This window comes from Notolepis coatsorum (assembly GCF_963971535.1).
Source record: "Notolepis coatsorum genome assembly, chromosome: 10".
Taxonomy (NCBI): Eukaryota; Metazoa; Chordata; class Actinopteri; order Aulopiformes; family Paralepididae; genus Notolepis; species Notolepis coatsorum.
Genome location: NC_140174.1, coordinates 13,644,925 through 13,668,613, shown reverse-complemented (window position 1 = coordinate 13,668,613; position 23,689 = coordinate 13,644,925). Strand labels below are relative to the sequence as shown.

General features: G+C 41.2%; 1 protein-coding gene across 3 annotated transcripts in view; it reads right to left on the bottom strand.

The window, feature by feature from the left end:
* Positions 1 to 5,987: 5,987 nt before the first annotated feature.
* The window catches only part of cluap1 (clusterin associated protein 1), a 36,512-nt gene continuing 18,810 nt past the window's right edge, over positions 5,988 to 23,689 (bottom strand). For all 3 annotated transcript variants that reach the window (XM_084322738.1, XM_084322737.1, XM_084322739.1), the window contains exons 9-13: positions 22,446 to 22,587; positions 19,122 to 19,194; positions 15,346 to 15,456; positions 13,780 to 13,832; positions 5,988 to 6,407 (exon numbers count right to left, since the gene is read on the bottom strand). In XM_084322738.1, the coding sequence (XP_084178864.1) occupies positions 6,234 to 6,407; positions 13,780 to 13,832; positions 15,346 to 15,456; positions 19,122 to 19,194; positions 22,446 to 22,587 (553 nt within the window). In that variant the 3' untranslated portion in view covers positions 5,988 to 6,233. The remainder of the gene's footprint in view (positions 6,408 to 13,779; positions 13,833 to 15,345; positions 15,457 to 19,121; positions 19,195 to 22,445; positions 22,588 to 23,689) is intronic.

Sequence of the window (23,689 nt, the reverse complement as noted above, 5' to 3'; positions counted from 1 at the left end):
CCCTGACTATCAAGAGGTCACAATCAGGGGCGTGCACAGACAATTTGGAGGGCAGGGGCTCAAGCTACAAAAAGGGCACTTAACCCACCAACACCCAGGGCTAGATCAACAAAGAATGGATTGCACGGAGCAAGTTGCACCCTTACTTACAATTCATTATGAATTGAAAATGGGGGACCCTGATGTAAACAAGACGAAAGTCTTTCTCTGGTCTGCATCCCCTTAACAATTGTGTGTATTGAGCCGTACTGTATTGTACCCATTCTGCAATCTGTTAATAAAATGTTCATTCATTGATTGATTGATTGAAAAGTTTATTAACAGATTGCAGAATGGGTACAGTACAGTACAGCTCAATACTGTGCAGATTGATTGATTGAAAACTTGAATGAACATTTTATTAACAGATTGCAGAATGGGTACAGTACAGTACAGCTCAATACATACAATTGTTAAGGGGATGCAGACCAGAGAAAGGCTTTCGTCTTGTTTACATCAGGGTCCCCCATTTTCAATTCATCGTAACATATATGACATACATGACATACAGATAGACAGTACTGCTACATCTATACATTTATGACATACCAGATTTGCAAATACAGTACTGTTTGTGATACAGAAAGAGTCCAGAAGAAAAAGTATATACATTTGACGTAGAAACTGTACATCGGAGGAGGTTGGGTAGGTGGGGGGGGGTGGGGGGGGGGGACTGTACATTGGAGGTGGTTGGGTGGGTGGGGGGAGGTTGGGTAGGAGTGGGGGGGGGGGGGGAGGTTGGGTAGGAGGGGTGGGTGGGGGACACTGTACAACTGTACAAACAAAACTGTACATTGGAATATTGACAAGACCATACTTGGTAATTTACTGTACATTGGAGGGGGTTGTGTTAGGACATTTACAGGGGCCAGTTTCGAATTGCAGTCTCCCGTAGGTGTTTTTTGAGAGTGTTTTTCAGTGATGCGTCACCCCTGGGTCTCCTGTATAATAACGAAATTTGTTTAATGGACTTGCTCTTTCTGTTGAGTGCTTCAATCCCCGGGAGAAGAGAGAACACAGCAGCAAGATTTGTGAGCTGCTGTGACAAGAAAAGGACATCCAACGGAATACAACCACCATAAAGACTCTGTTTGGAGGAGGGATATACCAGACCTGGAAAAAGATTTTGATTGGCAAGAAGCCTGGGCAAATGTTCGACTTGCATCAAGGAACCCGGACCATCAACAAATCAATCTTAACTATATTCATAGGACATACTTGACTCCTATAAGACTGAACAGAATGGGTCTTAAACAAGACTCCAAATGCTCCTTATGTACAAATGGGGACGAGGGGACATTTATGCACATGTATTGGGACTGCCCACCAGTTAAGATATTCTGGAAAGAAGTGACCCAGCAATTATCAAATCTCTTAATTCTGAATATACCTGTACACCCCTCTGTATTATTGCTGAATGATGTTTTTGAGTATGCAGTACCTATACAGCTAAAGAGATTGGTTTTATCTGGTATTACAGTGGCTAAAAAACTGATAGCATCACGATGGTTTCAACCGGAAAAAATGTGCCGAAAGGTCTGGATTCTTACATATCTCGATGTGATTTATCTAGAAATATCTACAGCAAGAATTTTGGGTCTCAATGAATCCAAATTGACAATGTGGTTAGAAGTGGTGGAGAGAATAAAAGCTAGCATATAATGGTAGTGTCTGGTTAGGAGCGAATGATAATGGATGGATTATCCATTGGGGGCTCCAGGGTGGGGGGGTGCGAGCAAGAGCATATGTGTGTAGGGGAATAGATAGCAGGTATTAGGGGTATATCTTGTATAAGACATTTATCTAAACTGTGATTTAATTGATGTGCACTGTTAACAATGCCTGTATATCTAATCGTGTGTTGTCATGTTTTTTTATGTGTTTGTTTAAAAAATAATAATAAAAAAAAAAAAAAGACTGTCAATCACACAAATAAAATCCTTCTGTGCTGTACTGATTTCTTCTGATTTCTCCATTTGACTGTTTTGTTTGGCTTTGGCAGTGTAAACGTATGTTTCCCATGTCAATAAAGCCCATTTGAATTGAATTGAGCGAGAGACAGAGAGAGGAGAGAGGGAGAGAGAGTATAGTACATAGTACATGCTGTTAAAAAGGCAGAGAGGGAATGTATTATAATTCAGTGGTTTTTATGGTTCTTCTTACCTATAAACCTGATGTTTCTGAAAGGCTTTCAATCAGTTTTCTTTTGATCCATTTCTTATAAAATTTAATGAACAGTATACGGTGATGCTGAATGTAAACAATCACAATATATCCTCCCCTCCCCCATCCCTCGCTTCAAGCCATTTCCTTTGTATCCACGTTTATTCACTTTAATCAAAAGGTGTATTATAAACAAATGTAAACACAATCACAAAATATTAACTTTAATCAGCTGTTGGACATGAAAGGAAGTGGTTTTACGGAGCGACGTGCGGAAATAATTTAGAGACTTGAATCACTGCATGGATTCTGTGGAGGTCAGAATGATGTAATACTCATCATGGAAATCATGAAATGATTCATATATCCTATCTCTCAGATAGAGACCAAAAGATAGACATACATGGCCATCTTTCTTCTGCCTCCCCAGTAACTTGTGGAGTTCCACAAGGGAGTGTTCTGGGTCCATTGCTATTTTTAATGTATATAAATGATCTTCAAGCTGCCTGTAACGTCAACTTGTTTTTGTACGCAGATGTCGTACGTAGGACAAGGATGTAGACATAATATAATAATTATTATACAAGCAACTCTTAGTGAAGAATTCTCCAGAATAAAATCTTGGCTCACCGATAACAAACTATCTCTCCACCTGGGCAAAACCCAATATATCATCTTTGGGTCCCAACCCAGGCTATGTAAATTGGTTTCACTCTGCATTCAATCCCTTGCCACTTAGACAACGGATTGAGCGGTGAAACAATGGCTCTCAAGACCATGAGCAAGGTGAACGGCAGGACTACATTTCTGGACAGGAAAGCTCCCTTTTTAGATTCGGCTAGTCTTCGTCTTTTAGCCAATGCACTTGTTGTTTGTTGCTTTGACTATCTGTTTGTGGTTCAGTGGTCTGACCAAAGTCAAAGTTCTGAAGGATAAACTCCACAAACTCCAGCTCAACATCGTCCATAACATTCACAAGTGCCAGGACCCCTGAGTATCTTTGGAGGGTTTTTAGGAGGAATAGGGATGTACATGCCCACAACATGAGAGGCAGTATTGAGGACTTGTACCTGCCCCGGTTTTCAACCAACATGGGTAAATGCTCCTTTAAGTACAGTGGAGCTTTGAACTGGAACAAACTTCCCTTGACCATTAAGAGCATCAGCAGTCACTACCCTTTTTAAGAAAAAGGTAAAAATCTGGCTCTTAGAAAATGTTGCAGTATAGCACATTGTATTTTATCTCTGGTAGCTATATTTAATTTATTTATGCAATGCAAATAGTTTAGTTCTTCTTAAGATGATTTCCACATTGTACCTATGTCTGTTTTTTTGTGATACGGTGTGTCATGTTTGTGCCAGACCAAGGACCACAATGGAAACAAGTCTCTGACTTTATTGTGTTATTATCCTTGACGTGTGTTGTTACAATCGTCTAATAAATCAAATCAAAAGAAGCCGCGCTCTGCATGTGTCTCTGTTGAGAGGTGTTCACGAGGTACAGGTATGAGGAAGGGATTTGACATTCACGGGTGTTTACATTTTTATTTAATTTCGTTCATGTTTTACATATATAGTTTTTGTTTTGCATATATATATATTTGTTTTCTAAGGTTTTAAATTAGTACTCATTTGAGTAGTGGAAAAGGGGCAGGATTAAATAAGTGTACACTACTTCCTACTCCTTTTCGAACATGTAAATTGAGTTGTTTTGCTTTTGTTTATTTTTTTTCATTAAATTTTTTAGATCAATGATTTGTTTTGATTTTATATTGTTTGTATTTATTTACATGTTTGAAATAAAGATTTCAAATAAAAAGATCCAAAAAGAGGAAGGAAAGTACAGATGGAAAGTTTCCAACCTCCGCAGTTACAGTAAGTCCACACGGATCGTTTCATGACCACGTATATAGATGAGATTAGATTAAAATGTGTCGTCATCATACAGTACAGTACGACGAAAATAAGTTTGACATCCAACCAGAGTGCAAATGTAGCAGTAAAATGCAATAGTAATATACAATGTACAGGTGATTAAACTGGGTATAAAATATATAAATTAGTACTACTGAGTAATAGTGCTAATCGGATGTATGTACAGAGTTGTAGTATTAATATATACAGTGATACAGGTATAAAGACACTATGGTAGTAAGTCATACTGGCCAGCAGTGTAACTAGTAAGAATAGGTAAGGTATGTACATATATAGATAGTATCTACAGATATGTACAAATTATATGCAGGTATGGATATAGATGTGGATATATATATACGGTAAGAATACATATATAAATATAGTATATATAGCACTATTGTACATGCTATCATACAGTTATATGGGTCATATGCAGGTGTGTAATTAAGCATTACATCACGCGCAGGAGTGGTTTGTGACCAATAAACCATGCCTAGGGGTGGTCGTTAGACCCCCCTAGGCATGGTTTATTGGTCACAAATCACGACTACAAGTGGTGTAAAGCTTTTATACAACTGCCAGATTCATCCAACCTTATTTCTATACAATAAACACACATTAATCGAAGATTTATTGAAAAAACCATCCGCCAGAAAAAGTAGTTCCCACAACTACAAAAAAGACAAGTTGCCTCCATGTGGAAGCAGCTTGAAGTGCATCCAACCAAACTAACACATCCAACTGTGTATTATTGGAATGATTGAGAGAAGTTGCCTCATGTGGAAGCAGCTTGAAGTGCATCCAACCAACTAACACATCCAACTGTGTATTATTGGAATGATTGATTGAAAATTTTATTACCAGATGCAGAATGGGTACAATACAGTACAGCTCAATACACACAATTGTTAAGGGAATGCAGACCTACTTTCCATAGAACTTCATTCTTAGATGCTTCTATATAAAGTAGGTAAAACAAATTAAAACGTTTTCTTTGCCCTATAGGAAAAAAACGTTTTCTTCGCCCTATTTATTTATTTATTTCTTTTAGCCTAAACTTAACCAGTTGGAAACCAGGGGTACAGTAATAAAATTAGCAATCAACCAATCAATCAATTCAATAGACCATGCTCACTTAAAACAGCGCTGCTTCTCTCTGTCTGACTCCCCCGCTGTTGCAGACAGGAGTGTGTGTGTGTGTGTGTGTGTCACAGTGTGTGCGTGTGTGTGTGTGTGTGTGTGTGTGTGTCACAGTGTGTGTGTGTGTGTGTGTGTGTGTGTGTGTGTGTATGTGTGTGTGTGTGTGTGTGTGTGTGTGTGTGTGTGTGTGTGTGTGTGTGTGTGTGTGTGTATGTGTGTGTGTGTGTTTGTGGGTACGCCAGCGTCGGACAGTGTGAGAGTGAACGCTGCAGTCAGTGGGAAGGAAGTAGAAATTTAAATCAATCAATTAATCAATCAATCAATCCGCGATTTTTCTTTTGTTCTAGATTGACTCAAGACCCATCAATTACATCATCCAACATTGTTTAAAGGACTAACACATTCCCCTTGACAGAATCGCTTCATATTTAGTCGTTATGGTGCTATCAACATATCCATTTGTTGTCCGCGATCTTGTTTTCTCCCGGAGTGAGCCGGGGAGTGATATGTGATTCGGTTGTGGGCGGGTCCTGAGCCCAGGACCGTGGATTGTTGCCAATAAAGACATGTAAATGGCCAATCAGAATCGAGAAATTTGCATGCCGTTGTATAAGTAGGTATTATAAGAGGTAGACCTCGCTTTCAGTGCTAGCCCAATCAGAGCCTTGCCATGTTTTCATCCAGTGCCTTTGTTATATTAATGTCAAGCGAAACACACAAAAGGACACATTAAAATAATTGGTATTTTTATTTGGGCAAAACATCGTATACAGTGCAAATACACACAAAAAGGCTATAATTTCGTTGTGAGGCATTGTTGTCGTCGTGTAGCTTGGTAAATGAGTGGTGAATATTTATGAGAACCATTGATATTTATGAGCTGTAAGATAAAAGAGTATGACTGCAGAACACGCAGAATATGTGTGTGTGTGTTTGCACACCCCGTGCACGCTTGAATGCGCTCACACCGTGAGCTCAGAAGTCATTATCGCTCTCCTCCAGCAGTGGGGGCCTCAGGGCCCCCCTGGAGGGCCGGGTGGTCTTGGACCTGGCGGGTCCGTCCAAGCTGTCGTTGTCCGCGTCCAGGTCCTCGTTCTCCTCCTCCTCGGCCTCGTCGTCCTCGTCCACGCCGATCTCGCTGTCCTCCGTCTGGAAAGTTGGACGCAAACAATCGTCAGCGGCAGGGAAAACCCACGTGATCCCGAAACCATCACTTCACTCACTTTAAACACCATATTTCTATCTATTTATTCCTACAAATTTGCACTAGTTCAAGTTTAGTTTTATTTGTCACATATAAGGTACATGTACATTACAGTGAAATGCTTGGTTCTGTAATAAAGACCAAACACTATAGAAAATATACAATATACTAAAGCGGTCAGATACCTAACTTCTATAGCAGTCAGATACCTAACTTCTGTAAGTCAGATACCCAACTTCTGTAAGTCAGATACCCAACTTCTGTAGGTCAGATACCTAACTTCTGTAGCGGTCAGATACCCAACTTCTGTAAGTCAGATACCTAACTTCTGTAGCGGTCAGATACCTAACTTCTGTAAGTCAGATACCTAACTTCTGTAGGTCAGATACCTAACTTCTGTAAGTCAGATACCCAACTTCTGTAGGTCAGATACCCAACTTCTGTAAGTCAGATACCTAACTTCTGTAGCGGTCAGATACCTAACTTCTGTAAGTCAGATACCTAACTTCTGTAGCGGTCAGATACCTAACTTCTGTAAGTCAGATACCTAACTTCTGTAGTGGTCAGATACCTAACTTCTGTAAGTCAGATACCTAACTTCTGTAGGTCAGATACCTAACTTCTGTAAGTCAGATACCTAACTTCTGTAAGTCAGATACCTAACTTCTGTAAGTCAGATACCTAACTTCTGTAGGTCAGATACCTAACTTCTGTAAGTCAGATACCTAACTTCTGTAGGTCAGATACCTAACTTCTGTAAGTCAGATACCTAACTTCTGTAAGTCAGATACCTAACTTCTGTAAGTCAGATACCTAACTTCTGTAAGTCAGATACCCAACTTCTGTAAGTCAGATACCTAACTTCTGTAAGTCAGATACCCAACTTCTGTAAGTCAGATACCTAACTTCTGTAAGTCAGATACCTAACTTCTGTAGGTCAGATACCTAACTTCTGTAAGTCAGATACCTAACTTCTGTAAGTCAGATACCTAACTTCTGTAAGTCAGATACCTAACTTCTGTAGGTCAGATACCTAACTTCTGTAAGTCAGATACCTAACTTCTGTAGGTCAGATACCTAACTTCTGTAGCGGTCAGATACCTACGGTACATAATTAAGCCGCCTTTATGTCATAATGGAGTCCATGTGTTAATCTGGTGGATGTTGGAACCATAAGCTACAGGGATCTGACACAGGGATCTGACACAGGGATCTGCTACAGCACAGGGATCTGACACAGGGATCTGACACAGGGATCTGCTACAGCACAGGGATCTGACACAGGGATCTGCTACAGGGATCTGACACAGGGATCTGCTACAGGGATCTGCTACAGGGATCTGACACAGGGATCTGCTACAGGGATCTGACACAGGGATCTGCTACAGGGATCTGACACAGGGATCTGCTACAGGGATCTGACACAGGGATCTGCTACAGGGATCTGACACAGGGATCCGACAGGGATCTGCTACAGGGATCTGGTCACAGGGATCTGACACGTTTCATCCCACTCTTCCTGCACAAACCTTTCCTTTCCGTGGCGTATGGACACGTGGGAGCGGGCTTCGGGAGGAAGCCATGTTGGGCTTTTTAAAATAATGCATGTGAAGGAGAGAGAGAGAGAGAGAGAGAGAGCTTAAAGAGTAAGTAGAGGAGTAAGGAGCAAGGAGTGAGGGAGGAGTAAGGAGGAAGGAGGAAGGAGCAAGGAGTAAGGAGTAAGGAGCAAGGAGTAAGGAGTGAGGAGTGAGGAGTAAGGAGTGAGGAGTAAGGATCGAGGAGTGAGGAGTAAGGAGCAAGGAGTGAGGAGTAAGGAGCAAGGAGTGAGGAGTAAGGAGCAAGGGAGGAGTAAGGAGCAAGGAGTAAGGAGGGAGGAGCAAGGAGTAAGGAGTGAGGAGCAAGGAGTAAGGAGTGAGGAGTAAGGATCGAGGAGTGAGGAGTAAGGAGCAAGGAGTGAGGAGTAAGGATCGAGGAGTGAGGAGTGAGGAGCAAGGAGTGAGGAGGGAGGAGCAAGGAGTAAGGAGTGAGGAGTAAGGATCGAGGAGTGAGGAGTAAGGAGCAAGGAGTGAGGAGGGAGGAGCAAGGAGTAAGGAGTGAGGAGTAAGGATCGAGGAGTGAGGAGTAAGGAGCAAGGAGTGAGGAGGGAGGAGCAAGGAGTAAGGAGTGAGGAGTAAGGATCGAGGAGTGAGGAGTAAGGAGCGAGGAGTGAGGAGTAAGGAGCAAGGAGTGAGGAGTAAGGAGCAAGGAGTGAGGAGTAAGGAGTAAGGATCGAGGAGTGAGGAGTAAGGAGCAAGGAGTGAGGAGTAAGGATCGAGGAGTGAGGAGTGAGGAGTAAGGAGTAAGGAGCGAGGACTAAGGACTAAGGAGTGAGGAGTATAGAGGAGTAAGGAGTGAGGTGCGAGGGGGAAAGCAGCGCTGAGCGAGGGGGAAAGGAGCGCTATCTTTTATAACCAAAAACAAGTTGAGAAAGGATTTTCAAAAGTTTTAAATTCCACAGCGTCTGCAGCCTGGTTTAGTCACAGTTTCCATGGAAACCATGATAAACACAGCACATGGAACTATAGTCAGTTTACTTCTCTGATAACTACATCACTGGATGACTCATAACTGAGATGAGCATCATTTGTGGCTGTTAGTGATTCTTTTCATTTCAAACCTTTATTTATACAGGTAAAAATCTCATTGAGACACAGTCTCATTTACAAGAGCGACCTGATCCACCAAACAAAAACCAACAATACATAAAACAAGTTCCAGTCAAATACAAGACAAGTAACTCAACTAAAAATCTAAGTGAGGCAAAAATCTAGATAAACTAAATTAAGAGCAAGAACAAGAACAGGCCCCCATGGATGCCCTCTCAATATTGCGTATAAGAAGTTTTAAAACCCCCAATGGGAATTAGGTTCGGGAGCCTCAGTTCCTTTTGCAATAAGTTCCACGTAGATGGGGCAGAATAGGAAAAGGCTGTTTTTCCGAGTTCTGTGCGGGCAAATGGTACAGAGAGAGTTAAAAGATCCTGTGACCGCAGGCCAAAACTACGCTGTTCCTGCACCATGAGGGACGACGGGTAAGAGGGGAACAGACCGAGGAGAGATTTATAGATGAAGCTGTACCAGTGGAGAGTCCTACGCAAGTGTAGAGACGTCCAACCTAGAAGTGAGTAGAGGGTACAATGATGTGTGAGGGGCTTACAACCAGTGATGAATCTCAACGCCCCATGGTAGACGCTGTCTAACAAGTGAAGAGTGTGCAGATGTACAGAACATCCAGTTCAAAGTCAAACTGTCCTGGTCACGGATGTCCACATTTGGTCCACATTTTCACACTCTTGGGCAAAGCTGTTGGCAGCAGCTGGTGATGTACAGGCATAGAGACAGCTCCGCGTAAGAGTGTGTAATTATAATATTACAATAAACTCTCTTTGTACAGCACCTTTCATACAAGAATTGCAAACTGACCTGTCAAGAAAAATGTCTTCATCCCTCAACACTTCTGTCAATTATCTGCCCATTTTATGTCTATTTGATACATCCCTGCTGTGAAGCACTTTGAGCTGCAATTCTTGTATGAAAGGTGCTGTACAAAGAAGGTTTATTGTAATTATTATAATTACACACTCTTACGCGGAGCTGTCTCTATGCCTGTACGTCACCAGCTTTGTGTGAAAATGTGACCAGGACAGTTTGACTTTGAACTGGATGTACTGTTTAGATATTACGGTGATGTTCTGTACATCTACACACTCTTCACTTAAAACGCAGTCTACCATGGGGCGTTGAGATTCATCACTGGTTGTAAGCCCCTCACACATCATTAATAAAGTTATTATTATTATTATTATTATTATTATTATTATTATTATTATTATTATTATTATTATTATTATTATTATTATTGTGTACCCTCTACTCCAGTGGTCACCAACCCGTCGATCTTTGAGACTTTCCCTGTAGATCTTTCCCTGGGTAATTTTTTTTTAATAATATTATTATTATTATTATTATAATTTATTATTATAATTATATTATTATAATTATTATTATTAATAACATTACAGTTCTACTTTTGTTTTGACGTGAAAAGTGATGCTGCATAAGATGACTGCACTTAGCACTGACTGAGAAAGTACAGTTCTACTTTGACAAACATATTTACAATTAGCATTTTATAATGTTAATAATATGAGCGTCCACATTACAGGTCTACTTTTGTTTTGATGTGAAAAGTGATGCTGCATAAGGGCCCGCGTCCACCTATCTCACAAAAACGCTGGCAGTGCGCCGGTAGTGCTGGCATGAAGCGCATCTTGTAGATGACAGAAAGAAATCTACAGCCATCTTTTTATCGTTTTTTTCCTGCCGCGGTTTTGCACATATTATAGCATATTTTAATACACTTTATTGTATATTAATTATATATATAGTTATTGCCTGACACCACAGTTCGCCCTTTGCTTTTTATTAGCTTTTTAGTAGTGTATTCGTGTAGTTATTATTATTAGTGTATTTGTGTTTTGTCGCGAATCTCAATGGCCCGTCTCTTGTGGGAGACAGCCAAGACAGGCAGGCAGCTCCGGTGTCAGGTTACAAACAGAGTGGTAGATATGAATGGCTGTGATTGGTTGTCTGAAAATGAGCTCAGCGCATCGCTCTGAAAGTTCAGAAAGTTTCAACTTTCGGCCGCACAAAAAAGCTGAAAAAAAGAAGCCGACTGCAGCGCATTTCCTATAGGCGGCGCATGCGCTCTCTCCCCATTGGGATACATTGAAAAAAGACGCGTGCGGTCATAAATATGAGGCAGGTGGACCCGGGCCCTAAGATGACTGCACTTAGCACTGACTGAGAAATTATATATCGCTACTGGCGGAACAAAACCTCGTAACTCCAAAAACCCAACTTTTCAGCAGATAAAAAAAAAAAAACACAGATTTGAGGGCGAATAGAGTTACGAGGTTTAGACAGATGATTGGTTTAATGCTTTCCCATTGTGTAGACTTTGTAAAACCACACACACATGGAGGATGATCTACTGAGTTGATAAAGAAAATAATAAAAAAATAGAGTTACAAGGTTTTGTTCCGCCAGCAGCGATATTACAGTTCTACTTTATAAAATGCTAATTGTAAATATGTTTGGCAATGTTAATAATATGAGAAAGTCCACATTCCAGTTGTACCTTTGTTTTGATGTGAAAGGTGATGCTGCATAAGATGACTGCACTTAGTTAGCACTGACTGAGAAAGTACATATTACAGTTCTACTTTGACGTTTTAATGTTAGACCAAAGCATTGCATGTAATTAGAATACAGGCAAATAAAAGTCATTTAGTTTAAAGTACAATCTTGGCTGTCTTTTTCTCTCAACGCTTCAATAGGTAGATCGTGCCTTCACAAAAAAAAAAAAAAAAAAAAAAAAGGTGATATTGGGCTTAAAAAGGTTGGTGACCACTGCTCTACTCACTTCTAGGTTGGACGTCTCTACACTTGCGTAGGACTCTCCACTGGTACAGCTTCATCTATAAATCTCTCCTTGGTCTGTTCCCCTCTTACCCGTCGTCCCTCATGGTGCAGGAACAGAGTAGTTTTGGCCTGCGGTCACAGGATCTTTTAACTCTCTCTGTACCATTTGCCCGCACAGAACTCGGAAAAACAGCCTTTTCCTATTCTGCCCCATCTACGTGGAACTTATTGCTAAAGGAACCGAGGCTCCCGAACCCAATTCCTATTGGGGGTTTTAAACTTCTTATACGCAATATTGAGAGGGCATCCATGGGGGCCTGTTCTTGTTCTTAATTTAATTTATCTAGATTTTAGCCTCTCTTAGATTTTTAGTTGAGTTACTTGTCTTGTATTTGTATTTGTTTGGTGGATCAGGTCGCTCTTGTAAATGAGACTGTGTCTCAATGAGATTTGTACCTGTATAAATAAAGGTTTGAAATGAAAAGAATCACTAACAGCCACAAATTATCCTCGTCTCAACAGTTATGAGTCATCCAGTGATGTAGTTATCAGAGAAGTAAACAGACTATAGTTCCATGTGCTGTGTTCATCATGGTTTCCATGGAAACTGTGAATAAACCAGGCTGCAGACGCTGTGGAATTTAAAACGTTTGAAAAACCTTTTTCAACTTGTTTTTAGTTATAAAAGATACTTTAAAAAATATATACTGCCTGTTTCTAAGGTTAGTTAGAGAGACTCCTGACTGCCTGTTTCTAAGGTTAGTTAGAGACTCCTGACTGCCTGTTTCTAATGTTAGTTAGAGACTCCTGACTGCCTGTTTCTAAGGTTAGAGACTCCTGACTGCCTGTTTCTAAGGTTAGAGACTCCTGGCTGCCTGTTTCTAATGTTCGTTAGAGAGACTCCTGACTGCCTGTTTCTAATGTTAGTTAGAGAGACTCCTGACTGCCTGTTTCTAAGGTTAGTTAGAGAGACTCCTGACTGCCTGTTTCTAAGGTTAGTTAGACTCCTGGCTGCCTGTTTCTAAGGTTAGTTAGTTAGACTCCTGACTGCCTGTTTCTAATGTTCGTTAGAGAGACTCCTGACTGCCTGTTTCTAAGGTTAGTTAGACTCCTGGCTGCCTGTTTCTAAGGTTAGTTAGAGAGACTCCTGACTGCCTGTTTCTAAGGTTAGTTAGAGAGACTCCTGACTGCCTGTTTCTAAGGTTAGTTAGAGAGACTCCTGACTGCCTGTTTCTAAGGTTAGTTAGAGAGACTCCTGACTGCCTGTTTCTAAGGTTAGTTAGTTAGACTCCTGACTGCCTGTTTATAAGGTTAGTTAGAGACTCCTGGCTGCCTGTTTCTAAGGTTAGTTAGAGACTCCTGACTGCCTGTTTCTAATGTTAGAGACACTCCTGACTGCCTGTTTCTAAGGTTAGAGACTCCTGACTGCCTGTTTCTAATGTTAGAGACACTCCTGACTGCCTGTTTCTAAGGTTAGTTAGAGACTCCTGACTGCCTGTTTCTAAGTTTAGTTAGCTTGTGGCACGCTTATTATCTTGAGACGTTTTCGTTTTTACGGAAACCTTAAACCGAAACGAAACCGAAAATGACCAAAATCGTCTTAGTCTGGACATGGCCTCAGACTGTGGTTGTACTGGGCAATTCATTCATCCAGAACGGAGCCGGAGCTTGAATCGGAGCCCTGCCGGTGTGAAAGCCCACTGTGTTCATGTCCAGGGTCTATAATTTTCATGTCCTGTCAAGTTTCTCATTACCGCTGACCTGTGATGTTAGCTGTGGTACTTGGTGACACAGAGAGCCAGCAGTTATATTAAGAGGCTGTTGTCATGGCGCCTGGCAGAGTGGCAGTACTCACCTCTTCACTGTCGATGCCCTGCATGGTGCCCATGAAACTAGCTCCGCCCCTTCCTGTCGGGGGTGGGGGAGATGGGGGGGGGGGTTGGGCTCAAGTTAGATCAAGGGCAAGTCCGATAATAATTGTTCTTTTCTTCCCCCGAAACTGAGACATTCACGGGGGTCGAGCATGAAAACATTCATATAATCCTTGTATGTACAATAATGCTGTATATACCATATATATATATATATGTATATTTATTCTTACCGTATATATATATATATATATATATATATATATATATATATATATATATATATATATATTTGTATATTCGGCTTTGATTGGCCGGAATTTGCAGATAGTCGGAAAAAAATATCATATATATATATATATACATATATATATATTATATTTTGGCTGTGGGGGGGTGCTTAATGTCTGAGGAAGTCGAGTGAAGGCTTCTTGTCCTCTGCAAAAGCATGCAATTGGCCCACTGATGGATACATCTTGATATTATTTTGTCTAGTGTGTGAAATCCTCTTTCAGTGCCTCTGTGCCCGTTTTCTTAGGCAGTTAGCCTCGCTGGTATGTGCGCCATTAGCGTTAGCCATGCTTCTAGGCCTCTTTGCTTTTGGAAAGAATGATGAAAAAATTTATAAATAAATATGTATAATCTTTATTTATAAATTTTTTGCATTCAACTAAGAGGTTGGCAGTCGACTACGGCTCCTTTCGATCTAATTAATTACAGGATTTGTAATTAATTCATCTAATTAATCGCATTTTAATCACATAACCATTTTAGGCCTGATATTCTATATTCTATAATCATATTTCAAATGGCATGTGTCCGGATGGCAGAATTCAGTACTGTATCTACAAAACCTTCTGTTTAATCATCTTCCATTTATTAATTTGCTTCGATTTTTCAGGTCTGGTCAATTTTAGCATGGTGTTATTCACAGTCAAAGATAAACATTTTTTTTTTGGATATTCTCATTTGGTTCATTACAATTTACTCAAGCCTAGTAACAGACACAGTATTTCTGACACTGGGAATACATTCCCTGAGATCCATAGATGTCCCTAGAATCAGATACCAAGAACATGCAAATGGACCATATTTAAAAAGAAATCAGTAAATGTGTATTCTACGTTCTTATGGAATGAATGAGATTTATTTTCTTAATTAATTCTTTTTTTAAATTAATTTTGAGTTAATTTTCATAACGCGATAATTTGCTGTGTAATTAATTAATCGAATTAACGCGATAAACTGACAGCCCTAATTAATACTACAACTCTGTACATACATCTGATTAGCACTATTACTCGTTAGTACTCATTTATATATTCTATACCCAGTTTAACCACCTGTACATTGTATATTACTGTTGCACTTTACTGTTACATTTGCACTCTGGTTGGATGCCAAACCTCTCTTTGTTGTACTGCACTTGTGCCGTATGATGACAATACAATTTAATCGAATCTAATCAAATGTAATCTAAGTTCCCCCCCCCCAGCACGCTCCCCCCTGTGTGAATGGGCTTTTATTGGGTCAGAATACGCTCAGTGTACCTGTCATCTGGCCGTTTCGGGCGGGCCATGGTTTAAGGGGCCTGCGTTCTTCCATGTCACTGTCCGAGCCCTCGTCCTCCAGGATGTCCATGTCGGAGTCCTCGTCTTTCACTGCGGAGGAAGAGGGACACGCTGTGTTGGAGGTAGAATGTAAACCCTGTCGGGGCTGGGCAGACCTCATTTGCAGTGGAAGACTGTTCCATAATTTAGGGGCAGCCACCTCAAAAGCTTGATCGCCTTTAGTCTAGACCTCGGGACATCTAACAGTAATTTATTTGCTGACCTCAGTGCTCTAGCAGGGGTACAAAGATGGAGGAGTTCTGCTAGATACTGAGGGGCAGGACCATTTAAGGACTTGAACACAAACATAGCAAATTTGAAATCAATTCTGAAACGAACAGGGAGCCAGTGCAGGGAAGCCAGTACTGGTCTGATGTGTTCACGCCTCTTTGTGCCGGTCAAGAGACGTGCAGCAGCATACAGGGCATTACAATAGTCCAGCAGCCTAGACGATATAAAAGCATGGATGACCGTCTCCAGGTCATTGGGAGAGAGGTAGGATTGGAGGTGGAATGTAAACACGCAGTGTGTAGATCAGGGCTATTCAACTGGCGGCCCGCTGATTCTGACCGGCCCGCCAAAGATTACATGATAATAAAAAAAATTAAAAATTTTTATTTTTTTTAAATATTTTTTTTTTTTTTTTTTTTACCTTTTTTTCCCATGTCAACGTTAACACGCACAATTGAGCCAAAAGTCACTCAATTAATGACAGATTTCATTGATAAATTGAGGGAAAACTTTGCAAGTTGATTTGATGAATTTGACATGTCCAGATAATTGATGCATTTTGTGAGCAACCCATTTGCCAATGTAGCTGCTATTTCCACAAAAGGACAAGAGTTCCTTGCATCACTTCACATTGATGAAGGTCTCCTGCAACTTGAAATAATTGACATGCAAGCATCATCTGCTCTGAAGCAGGCACTTGAGAATGAATCCACCACAACATTTTGGATAAAGTGTATTCATGTCAAGACATTCCCCAAAATAAAAACGCTGGCAATATCTGTGCTAACAATGTTTGGCTCAACATACACCTGTGAATCCAGTTTCTCTCACATGAATGCCATTAAAACAAGCAACCATTCCTCCTTGACAAATGAGCATTTGCATCACTGTTTGCGGGTAGCCCTCACTTCCTATGAACCCTCTTTCTCTGCCATTGCCCAGTCAAAGAAGTGCAATCGCTCTCATTAGATGTGTGTATGTAGGCTAGGTCTGTCTGCCCCCCACCCCCCTGATGTTTGAGAGTTAAGAGTCGACAATAAGTGCTAATAAGATGCTGTGATTTGCTGTTGTTGCACAGACATGAAGCACTTTTTCATAAGCTCAGCTGCACTATAAATGTGTTTTTTTGTTCAAGTGTTGATGTTAGAATGTTCATATGCACATCATGCACTTGTTTGTTTTTTATTTTATTTTTATATTGAAATGTTGAAGAGGAGATGTTGCAGTTGTTGCACATAAATGAAGCACTTTTTTTGAAAAGTATACTACTTTTGCAATGTAGTTAAAGGGGATCTTATAAATGGCCTTTTTCAGTGTTTAGCATTGTTTCCTAGCTATGTGGACTTATATTAATATGATCTATGTCTCTAATTCTCATATTGGCGCATTCTTCCAATTCTCTTCTCACAATATTCACCCTCACTGAACTGAGTCATCTGAAAATGTGCTGATTTGTGATGTCAGAGAGACACTGCTGCATGATAATCAGCTGAGTTTCCACACAGTTCCCACAGTGGTTGGAGCCCAGGCTCAAAACGTGTTTTTGAGTACTTGATTAGAAATACAAAACAATGAATTAAAAAAAAAAAAAAATTACAGAGGTGTTCCATAAACCCACAGGAATTGTGTAAAAGTGCCCAAATAGTGAAAGAAATAGTAAAATAGTTCCCCTTTAAATCAAAGTTGTGAAAATGTGGTTGCGTGTTGTGTCAAGTGTACATATATTCATAGCACGGGGAGGCGCCGTGGCAGTCCGGCCCCTGGCCCCTTGGGTTTCTGACAATGTGGCCCCTGAACAATTTAGTTGAATAGCCCTGGTGTAGATGATGAGTGTTGCTGCGTTGGAAGTAGTGTGTGTGTGTGTGTGTGTGTGTGTGTGTGTGTGTGTGTGTGTGTGTGTGTGTGTGTGTGCGTGTGTGTGTGTTAGAGCTGTCCCCGAAGCCCGTTTTTGGGCTTCGAACTTCGTCAGGGTTTTTCGAACCTTCGTTTTTTTTATTTAAAAAAAATATATATATAAATTATATATATATATATATTTTTTTTTTATATATTTTTTTGGCGTTTTATCGCTTTATTTATTCTACTGGGCAGTCCAGTAGAGAGAGACAGAGGAGGAATGGGAGACAGAGTGGGGGGGAAGACATTCGGCAAATAACGACGGGTTCGGGAGTCGAACCCGGGTCGGCCGTGTCGCGGCTGAGCGCGCTATGTGGTTCGCCACTGGGGCGCCCCAAAATATATATATATTTAAAGAAATAATATTTATATTAAATATCCTCAAACTAAATCCTCAATTTGAATAAAGTAATTAATCTGATTAAATTAGTAATTTTTTTAAAATTAAATCAACTTTCTTTAATGAATATAACTCATCAGTATCATCAACATAAATAATCCAATAAGGGCACAGCGGTTGGTACGAAAGTGATGGTGACGTCTTGATGGAGCGCCGAGTGCCAAGCGGATGCAGATAGGCTACAATACATTTATGATAAATGTTTTATTTAAATTTGTATGACGAGTCATATACTATAATAGTATAATATTAGTGTAGCCTAATCTTTATCTGCAACTGTGAAGAAAAACCCCATTGGTTTAAACCAATGACATAAAAAAGAAATATATAAAAAAAAAACATTAAATTGAAAAATAAGAAATTCGAATGTTGATTTAGAATTCGAACGCCAACGTAGCGAACGAAGGTCCGAACGTTCGAACGTTTGGGCTCAGCCCTAGTGTGTGTGTGTGTGTGTGTGTGTGTGTGTGTGTGTATGTGCACATGTATGCGTGTGTGTGTGTGTTATGGCGGCTGGAGCAGGAAGCAGCTGCATGAGTGTCTTCAGAGCTGAACACCTGTTGTCGCCGTCGTCACTTTTTAAAGTATGTTCTGGGGAATTACTCTGGACGACGTGTCTCGTTCTCTGTGATCAAAGTTGTTTACAAAGTAGCACAGTTTACTGAGGCTGAGACCACTTATCGAGTGGTGAGTCTGTGTGTGTGTGTGTGTGTGTGTGTGTGTGTGTGTGTGTGTGTGTGTGTGTGTGTGTGTGTGTGTGTGTGTGTGTGTGTGTGTGTCTCTCTGTGTGTGTCTCTCTGTGTGTGTGTCTCTCTGTGTGTGTGTCTCTCTGTGTGTGTGTCTCTGTGTGAGTACAGTATGTGTGCGAGTCTCTGTGTGTGTGTCTCTGTGTGACTGTCTCTGTGTGTGTGTATGTGTGTGTGTGTGTCTCTGTGTGTGTGTGTGTGTGTGTGTGTGTCTCTGTGTGTGTGTGTGTGTGTGTGTGTGTACGTGTGTGTGTGTGTCTCTGTGTGTGTGTGTCTCTGTGCGAGTGTGTCTCTGTGAGTGTGTGTGTGTGTGTCTGTGTGTGTGTCTCTGTGTGAGTGTGTGTGTGTGTGTGTGTCTCTGTGTTAGTGTGTGTGTGTGTGTGTGTGTGTGTGTGTGTGTGTGTGTGTGTGTGTGTGTGTGTGTGTTCGTGTTCGTGTCTCACCGCCGTTCCTCATCAGCCGCTTCTCCTCTTCGCGCAGCTTGTGCTGCATCAGCCTCAGAGTGTTCTCCGTCTCCTGGAGAGACGCATAGAAACAGGAGGGGATATCAGCCAAGCACATCACCCCCGTGACTACCACGCGTACAGCCCCTTTCGTGACTGTGATGCACCGAGTGAATACACAGTCCCTTATCCCACCATGTAAAATTCCTACAATTATGCGTCTCGCTTTTCTCTATCAAAACGCTTCTCGTACAAGTATCGCAGAGAAATGTCAAAGGTACTCACAGTTGCACGAGGGTTTCGGACCGACAAACGCTAGGGTTTGAAAGCTCGGCGTTGCTAATAAACATTTTAAACACAGCTTTATTTCCGGCTTTGGGTGCCTGATGCGCCATCACAGCGCAGGCGCATCAGGCAGCTAAAGCTGTGTTGACCAGTTTATAAAAATTCTTAAAAATGTTAAATAATAGCCTGCTGCTGAATAACATAAAATGATGTTCCAAAAGAAGCGCGTGTTCTCGGAAAAGTGGCTGCAGGAGGTCGGCTGGCTTCAAACGAATGACGCCCGCACCGAGATGTGGTTTAAGCCTCTTGAAATGAAAGACGTCCATGGTTTTTGGCAACACAACATTTAGTAACATCCTTGAGAAATATGATGCTAGCATGTCTGTTGACAGGGACTCCACTTTAACACTTTCAGAGCCCTTGCTTAACCTTGATTTACCGGTTGAATGCCCACCATCCACTTCAATGTTAGTGTTAAAAACGCCTAATCTATGTTTTAAATTATGGCTATGTGTCTAATCTGCCCGTCGCTTATCAATGACTCGTTTTCCAGTCAACATTGTCGAAGCGGATTGTTTTTTTATCGGTTCATTTTAGTTTGATAGCATTTTGAAAAGCCCTCGTTTTCAAGGAAAATATAAAGATTCCATGATAAAAGACGTTTACTGGAATATTCTAGAATACACAAAAACGTTGTAATTTTTCGGCCTATTTATGAATGGTTTTCAAATAAACGCTAGATTATCGATAGTATATGGTACGTATGCACGCTAGAGATGCGAGCTGAAAAATCGATTCTCTGATTTCCTCATCAGCGATCGCGCACAAACACACACACATAGGGCAAACACTGAGATCTCAGCGAATACAACTCTGATTATCCCAAGACTGGCAAAATAGATTCCGTACCTCAGATCAGATGTTCTCCAAAAAGATCATTCCAATTCCTGATCGCCATTCCAAATATCGATCACGCTTATTGATTGAGTATTGGCTACTGTGAATATATATTCCAGGCTGATTCCCGTCCCGCGATGACTTCCATGTTGAGCAGACAGCTTGCCAGCTCAAGGAGCCAGCTGGCTCCGCCTCTACATATCGACTGATCCCAGGTCAGTCTAAGCGACTGACCTGCAGTTACACAGGGATAGACGATAGGGGGCGCTTTTTTCCATTCTGAGCTGCTGGAGGAGCTGCTGTACCAACAGGAGACTCGGTTGATGAAATATGAAATCAGATCGCTAATAAACAAATAAAACGATATTTGTCGTCGTGGGCACTCAGTGGGGGGCCTAATAAAACGAGATATGTCGTCCGTGGCACTGAAAGTGTTAACACATCCCACGCCGGAAACGGCTTACGACATGTTTCAAGTTCATGCGAATTCTGCCAATCCACAGCGTACGGCGTTATTGAGATCATATTTCATTTTTTCGCCATGTTATTCATAATTCCCTCACGGAGCCTGGTCTGATGCAGTTGGAGCCTGCACAACTCTGCAACACTTCAATACTGCCGCCTGGTGGATGATCGGCGAGTTGCCAAACCGGAAATGGACGAGTCGATCTTGTGCGTCTGGGAAATGCGTCCGGCACTCGCATATTGTTGCGGGACTGTATACACACGTCCGTGTGTAGCGATCGCTGCCATAACGCAATAATCGATACGTTTTTTTGGCCGTTTAATTATGATTATACAAACCGGAAATGGATTTAGGAGATCGCCGTCAAATAAGTGGGATCTTTTTCCTCCAGTCTCATCGTCGAATGGTACTTTCAGAGCGTTTGTTTATTATTATCCATGCAAACTGCTCTGATCAATATATCACCCATACTACATAAAGCATTTACTGATGATCACGGAATTATAAACGACCCCCCCCCCCCGTTCATCCGCGCATGATCAGTCATAACGTTTAGGATCATGTACAGTTGAAAATTTTCATATAGCGTGTATCGCCAACAAACGACCTTTGATAATCTATATATGCGTTTATGCCTATATCTCACGTTCTAGGAATTACTGCAGAAAACGATAAAAATATATTTATATTCTAGACGGTATTTTCGTATGAATCTATGAATGAAAAAGTAAAACGTTCCTACATCCTGAACGATAGATAATCGATGTTGAATGGGCCATAGTAATGTCAATTTAGCAATACAATTTAAAATGTTATAGCCCTGCAAAGAAGGTGAACATCTCCATAGGCTTACAGTGCTGGCAGAGAGTGGTATAAGATGCTCAAATTGCGTGGCAGGGAATGTGTTAAGAGAGCGGATGAGTTTCAAGCAAGCTGGAAAATATTTAGCAGCCTCTTTGCATTTAAATGAAAAACATTGGCTGCTGCTTGTATTTACATTCCAAAGTAGGAGAGCTATAGGGATGGCTAGCGGGTACGTCATTATTTTGCCGCCAGTGATTTCCGTGTCCTGCTGCTTCGAGACGGGATATCAAAAGGCATTAAAATGGTGCAGTGCTGTGTTCCGTGTTGCAATAATAGGAACGATGTCAACAAAACGGTATCTTATTACCGCTTTCCTCCCGACGACAAAGAGAAGAGAAGGTGGCTGAAGTTTGATCTCAATGATAAACAATAACAGTTAACAGGTAGGCTAACAGGCTAGTGCCAGGCTAACGTCAGGCTAGGCTAACATTAGGTACTAGTTATAACGTTAACTAGTGGAGAGTCCTAAACACTACATCTGTACCAGACAACAACAACTACCAGACGTACAAGACAATACCAACAACTACCAGACGTACAAGACAATACCATCAACTACCAGACGTACAAGACAATACCAACAACTACCAGACATACAAGACAACAACAACAACAACTCCCAGACGTACAAGACAATACCAACAACTACCAGACGTACAAGACAACAACAACAACTACCAGACGTACAAGACAACAACAACTCCCAGACGTACAAGACAACAACAACAACTACCAGACGCACAATACAACAACAACAACAACAACAACAACAACTCCCAGACGTACAAGACAACAACAACTCCCAGATGTACCTCAAACCGCTCCTGCTCTAAGCGGTGGTACTCTTCCAGCTGAGCCTCCAGGAAGCTGAGGTTCCGGAAATTCTCCACGTAGGTCTCGTACTGCTTCTGGAGGTCCTCCTCGATCTTCTCGTACTCGTCCATGAAGGCCGGCCTGGGAGAGACGGGGAAGAGATCAGATATTTATTATCCCTGAAGGGGTAAACTGCTTCGTGGTGGACAACATGAGGCAATATGTTGAGATACTGAAAAAGAAAAAAACAAGTTAAAGTGCTTTGCAATTTGTTCCTCACATTCACACACCGACGGCGGAGGCGACCATGCAAGGTGCGAGGTTAAGTGTCTTGCTCAAGGATACTTCGAGATGCTGCCCGGGAGGAGCAAGAATCAAACTAATTAACTGTCGCCCCCAAGACCCCAAGGTCGCCTCCGCCGTCGGTGTGTGAATGTGCGAGTGAATCGATGAATGTGAGGAACTAAATTGTAAAGTGCTTTGGATAAAAGCCGTTATATAAATGCAGTCAATTTACCATTTATATTCACGAAAGAGAGAAATATAAATCTAGTATCTTTTTTATGTTCACAGTTGTAGCGTTCCATTTCTGTTGCCAAGTATTGAATCTCAGGCAATTTCACGAGCTGTGAGCAGCATTACATTCGTCACTTTTTAGTTTTTCTTTTGTTTGTAAAGTACTTGTAGAAAACCAAGAAAGAAAAACATGATGCAACTAAAAGTCTAGGACGTCAAAACGTGAAGTTTGCACACCATCCTGTTCTAGAGGATATGGTTGGTCTCCTTACCATGGCATGGTGGGACGTTACCATGGCATAGTGGGACGTTATCCTCACAATGTTACAAGGGTTACTTGTTAGTTCTTGTTAGTACTTGTTAGTTAGCAAACAGAGACTCCTACTGGTTGGTCGAGGCGCCTGTTCAGCAGGGAGGGGATCTGGGGGAAATAGCGTGAACCTCCACACGCGTTACGTTCTCCCAGTGAAACTCCTCGCTGTCAGGTGAAAAGGAGAGGCGGGCGACTCTGCATATATCGGAGGAGGCGTGTGATAGTCTACACCCTCCCCTATTCCTATTTTATTTGTACTTATAATTGTACTATATTCTATTGTGCTATATTTTATTTAGTTTATATCCCGTATAAATCTATTCAACCTCTTATTTAAAGTTATACAGCCCTGGCCTATCATTTATTTCATAATTATATTATTCTATTGTGCTTAACTTAGCTCATATTTAATTT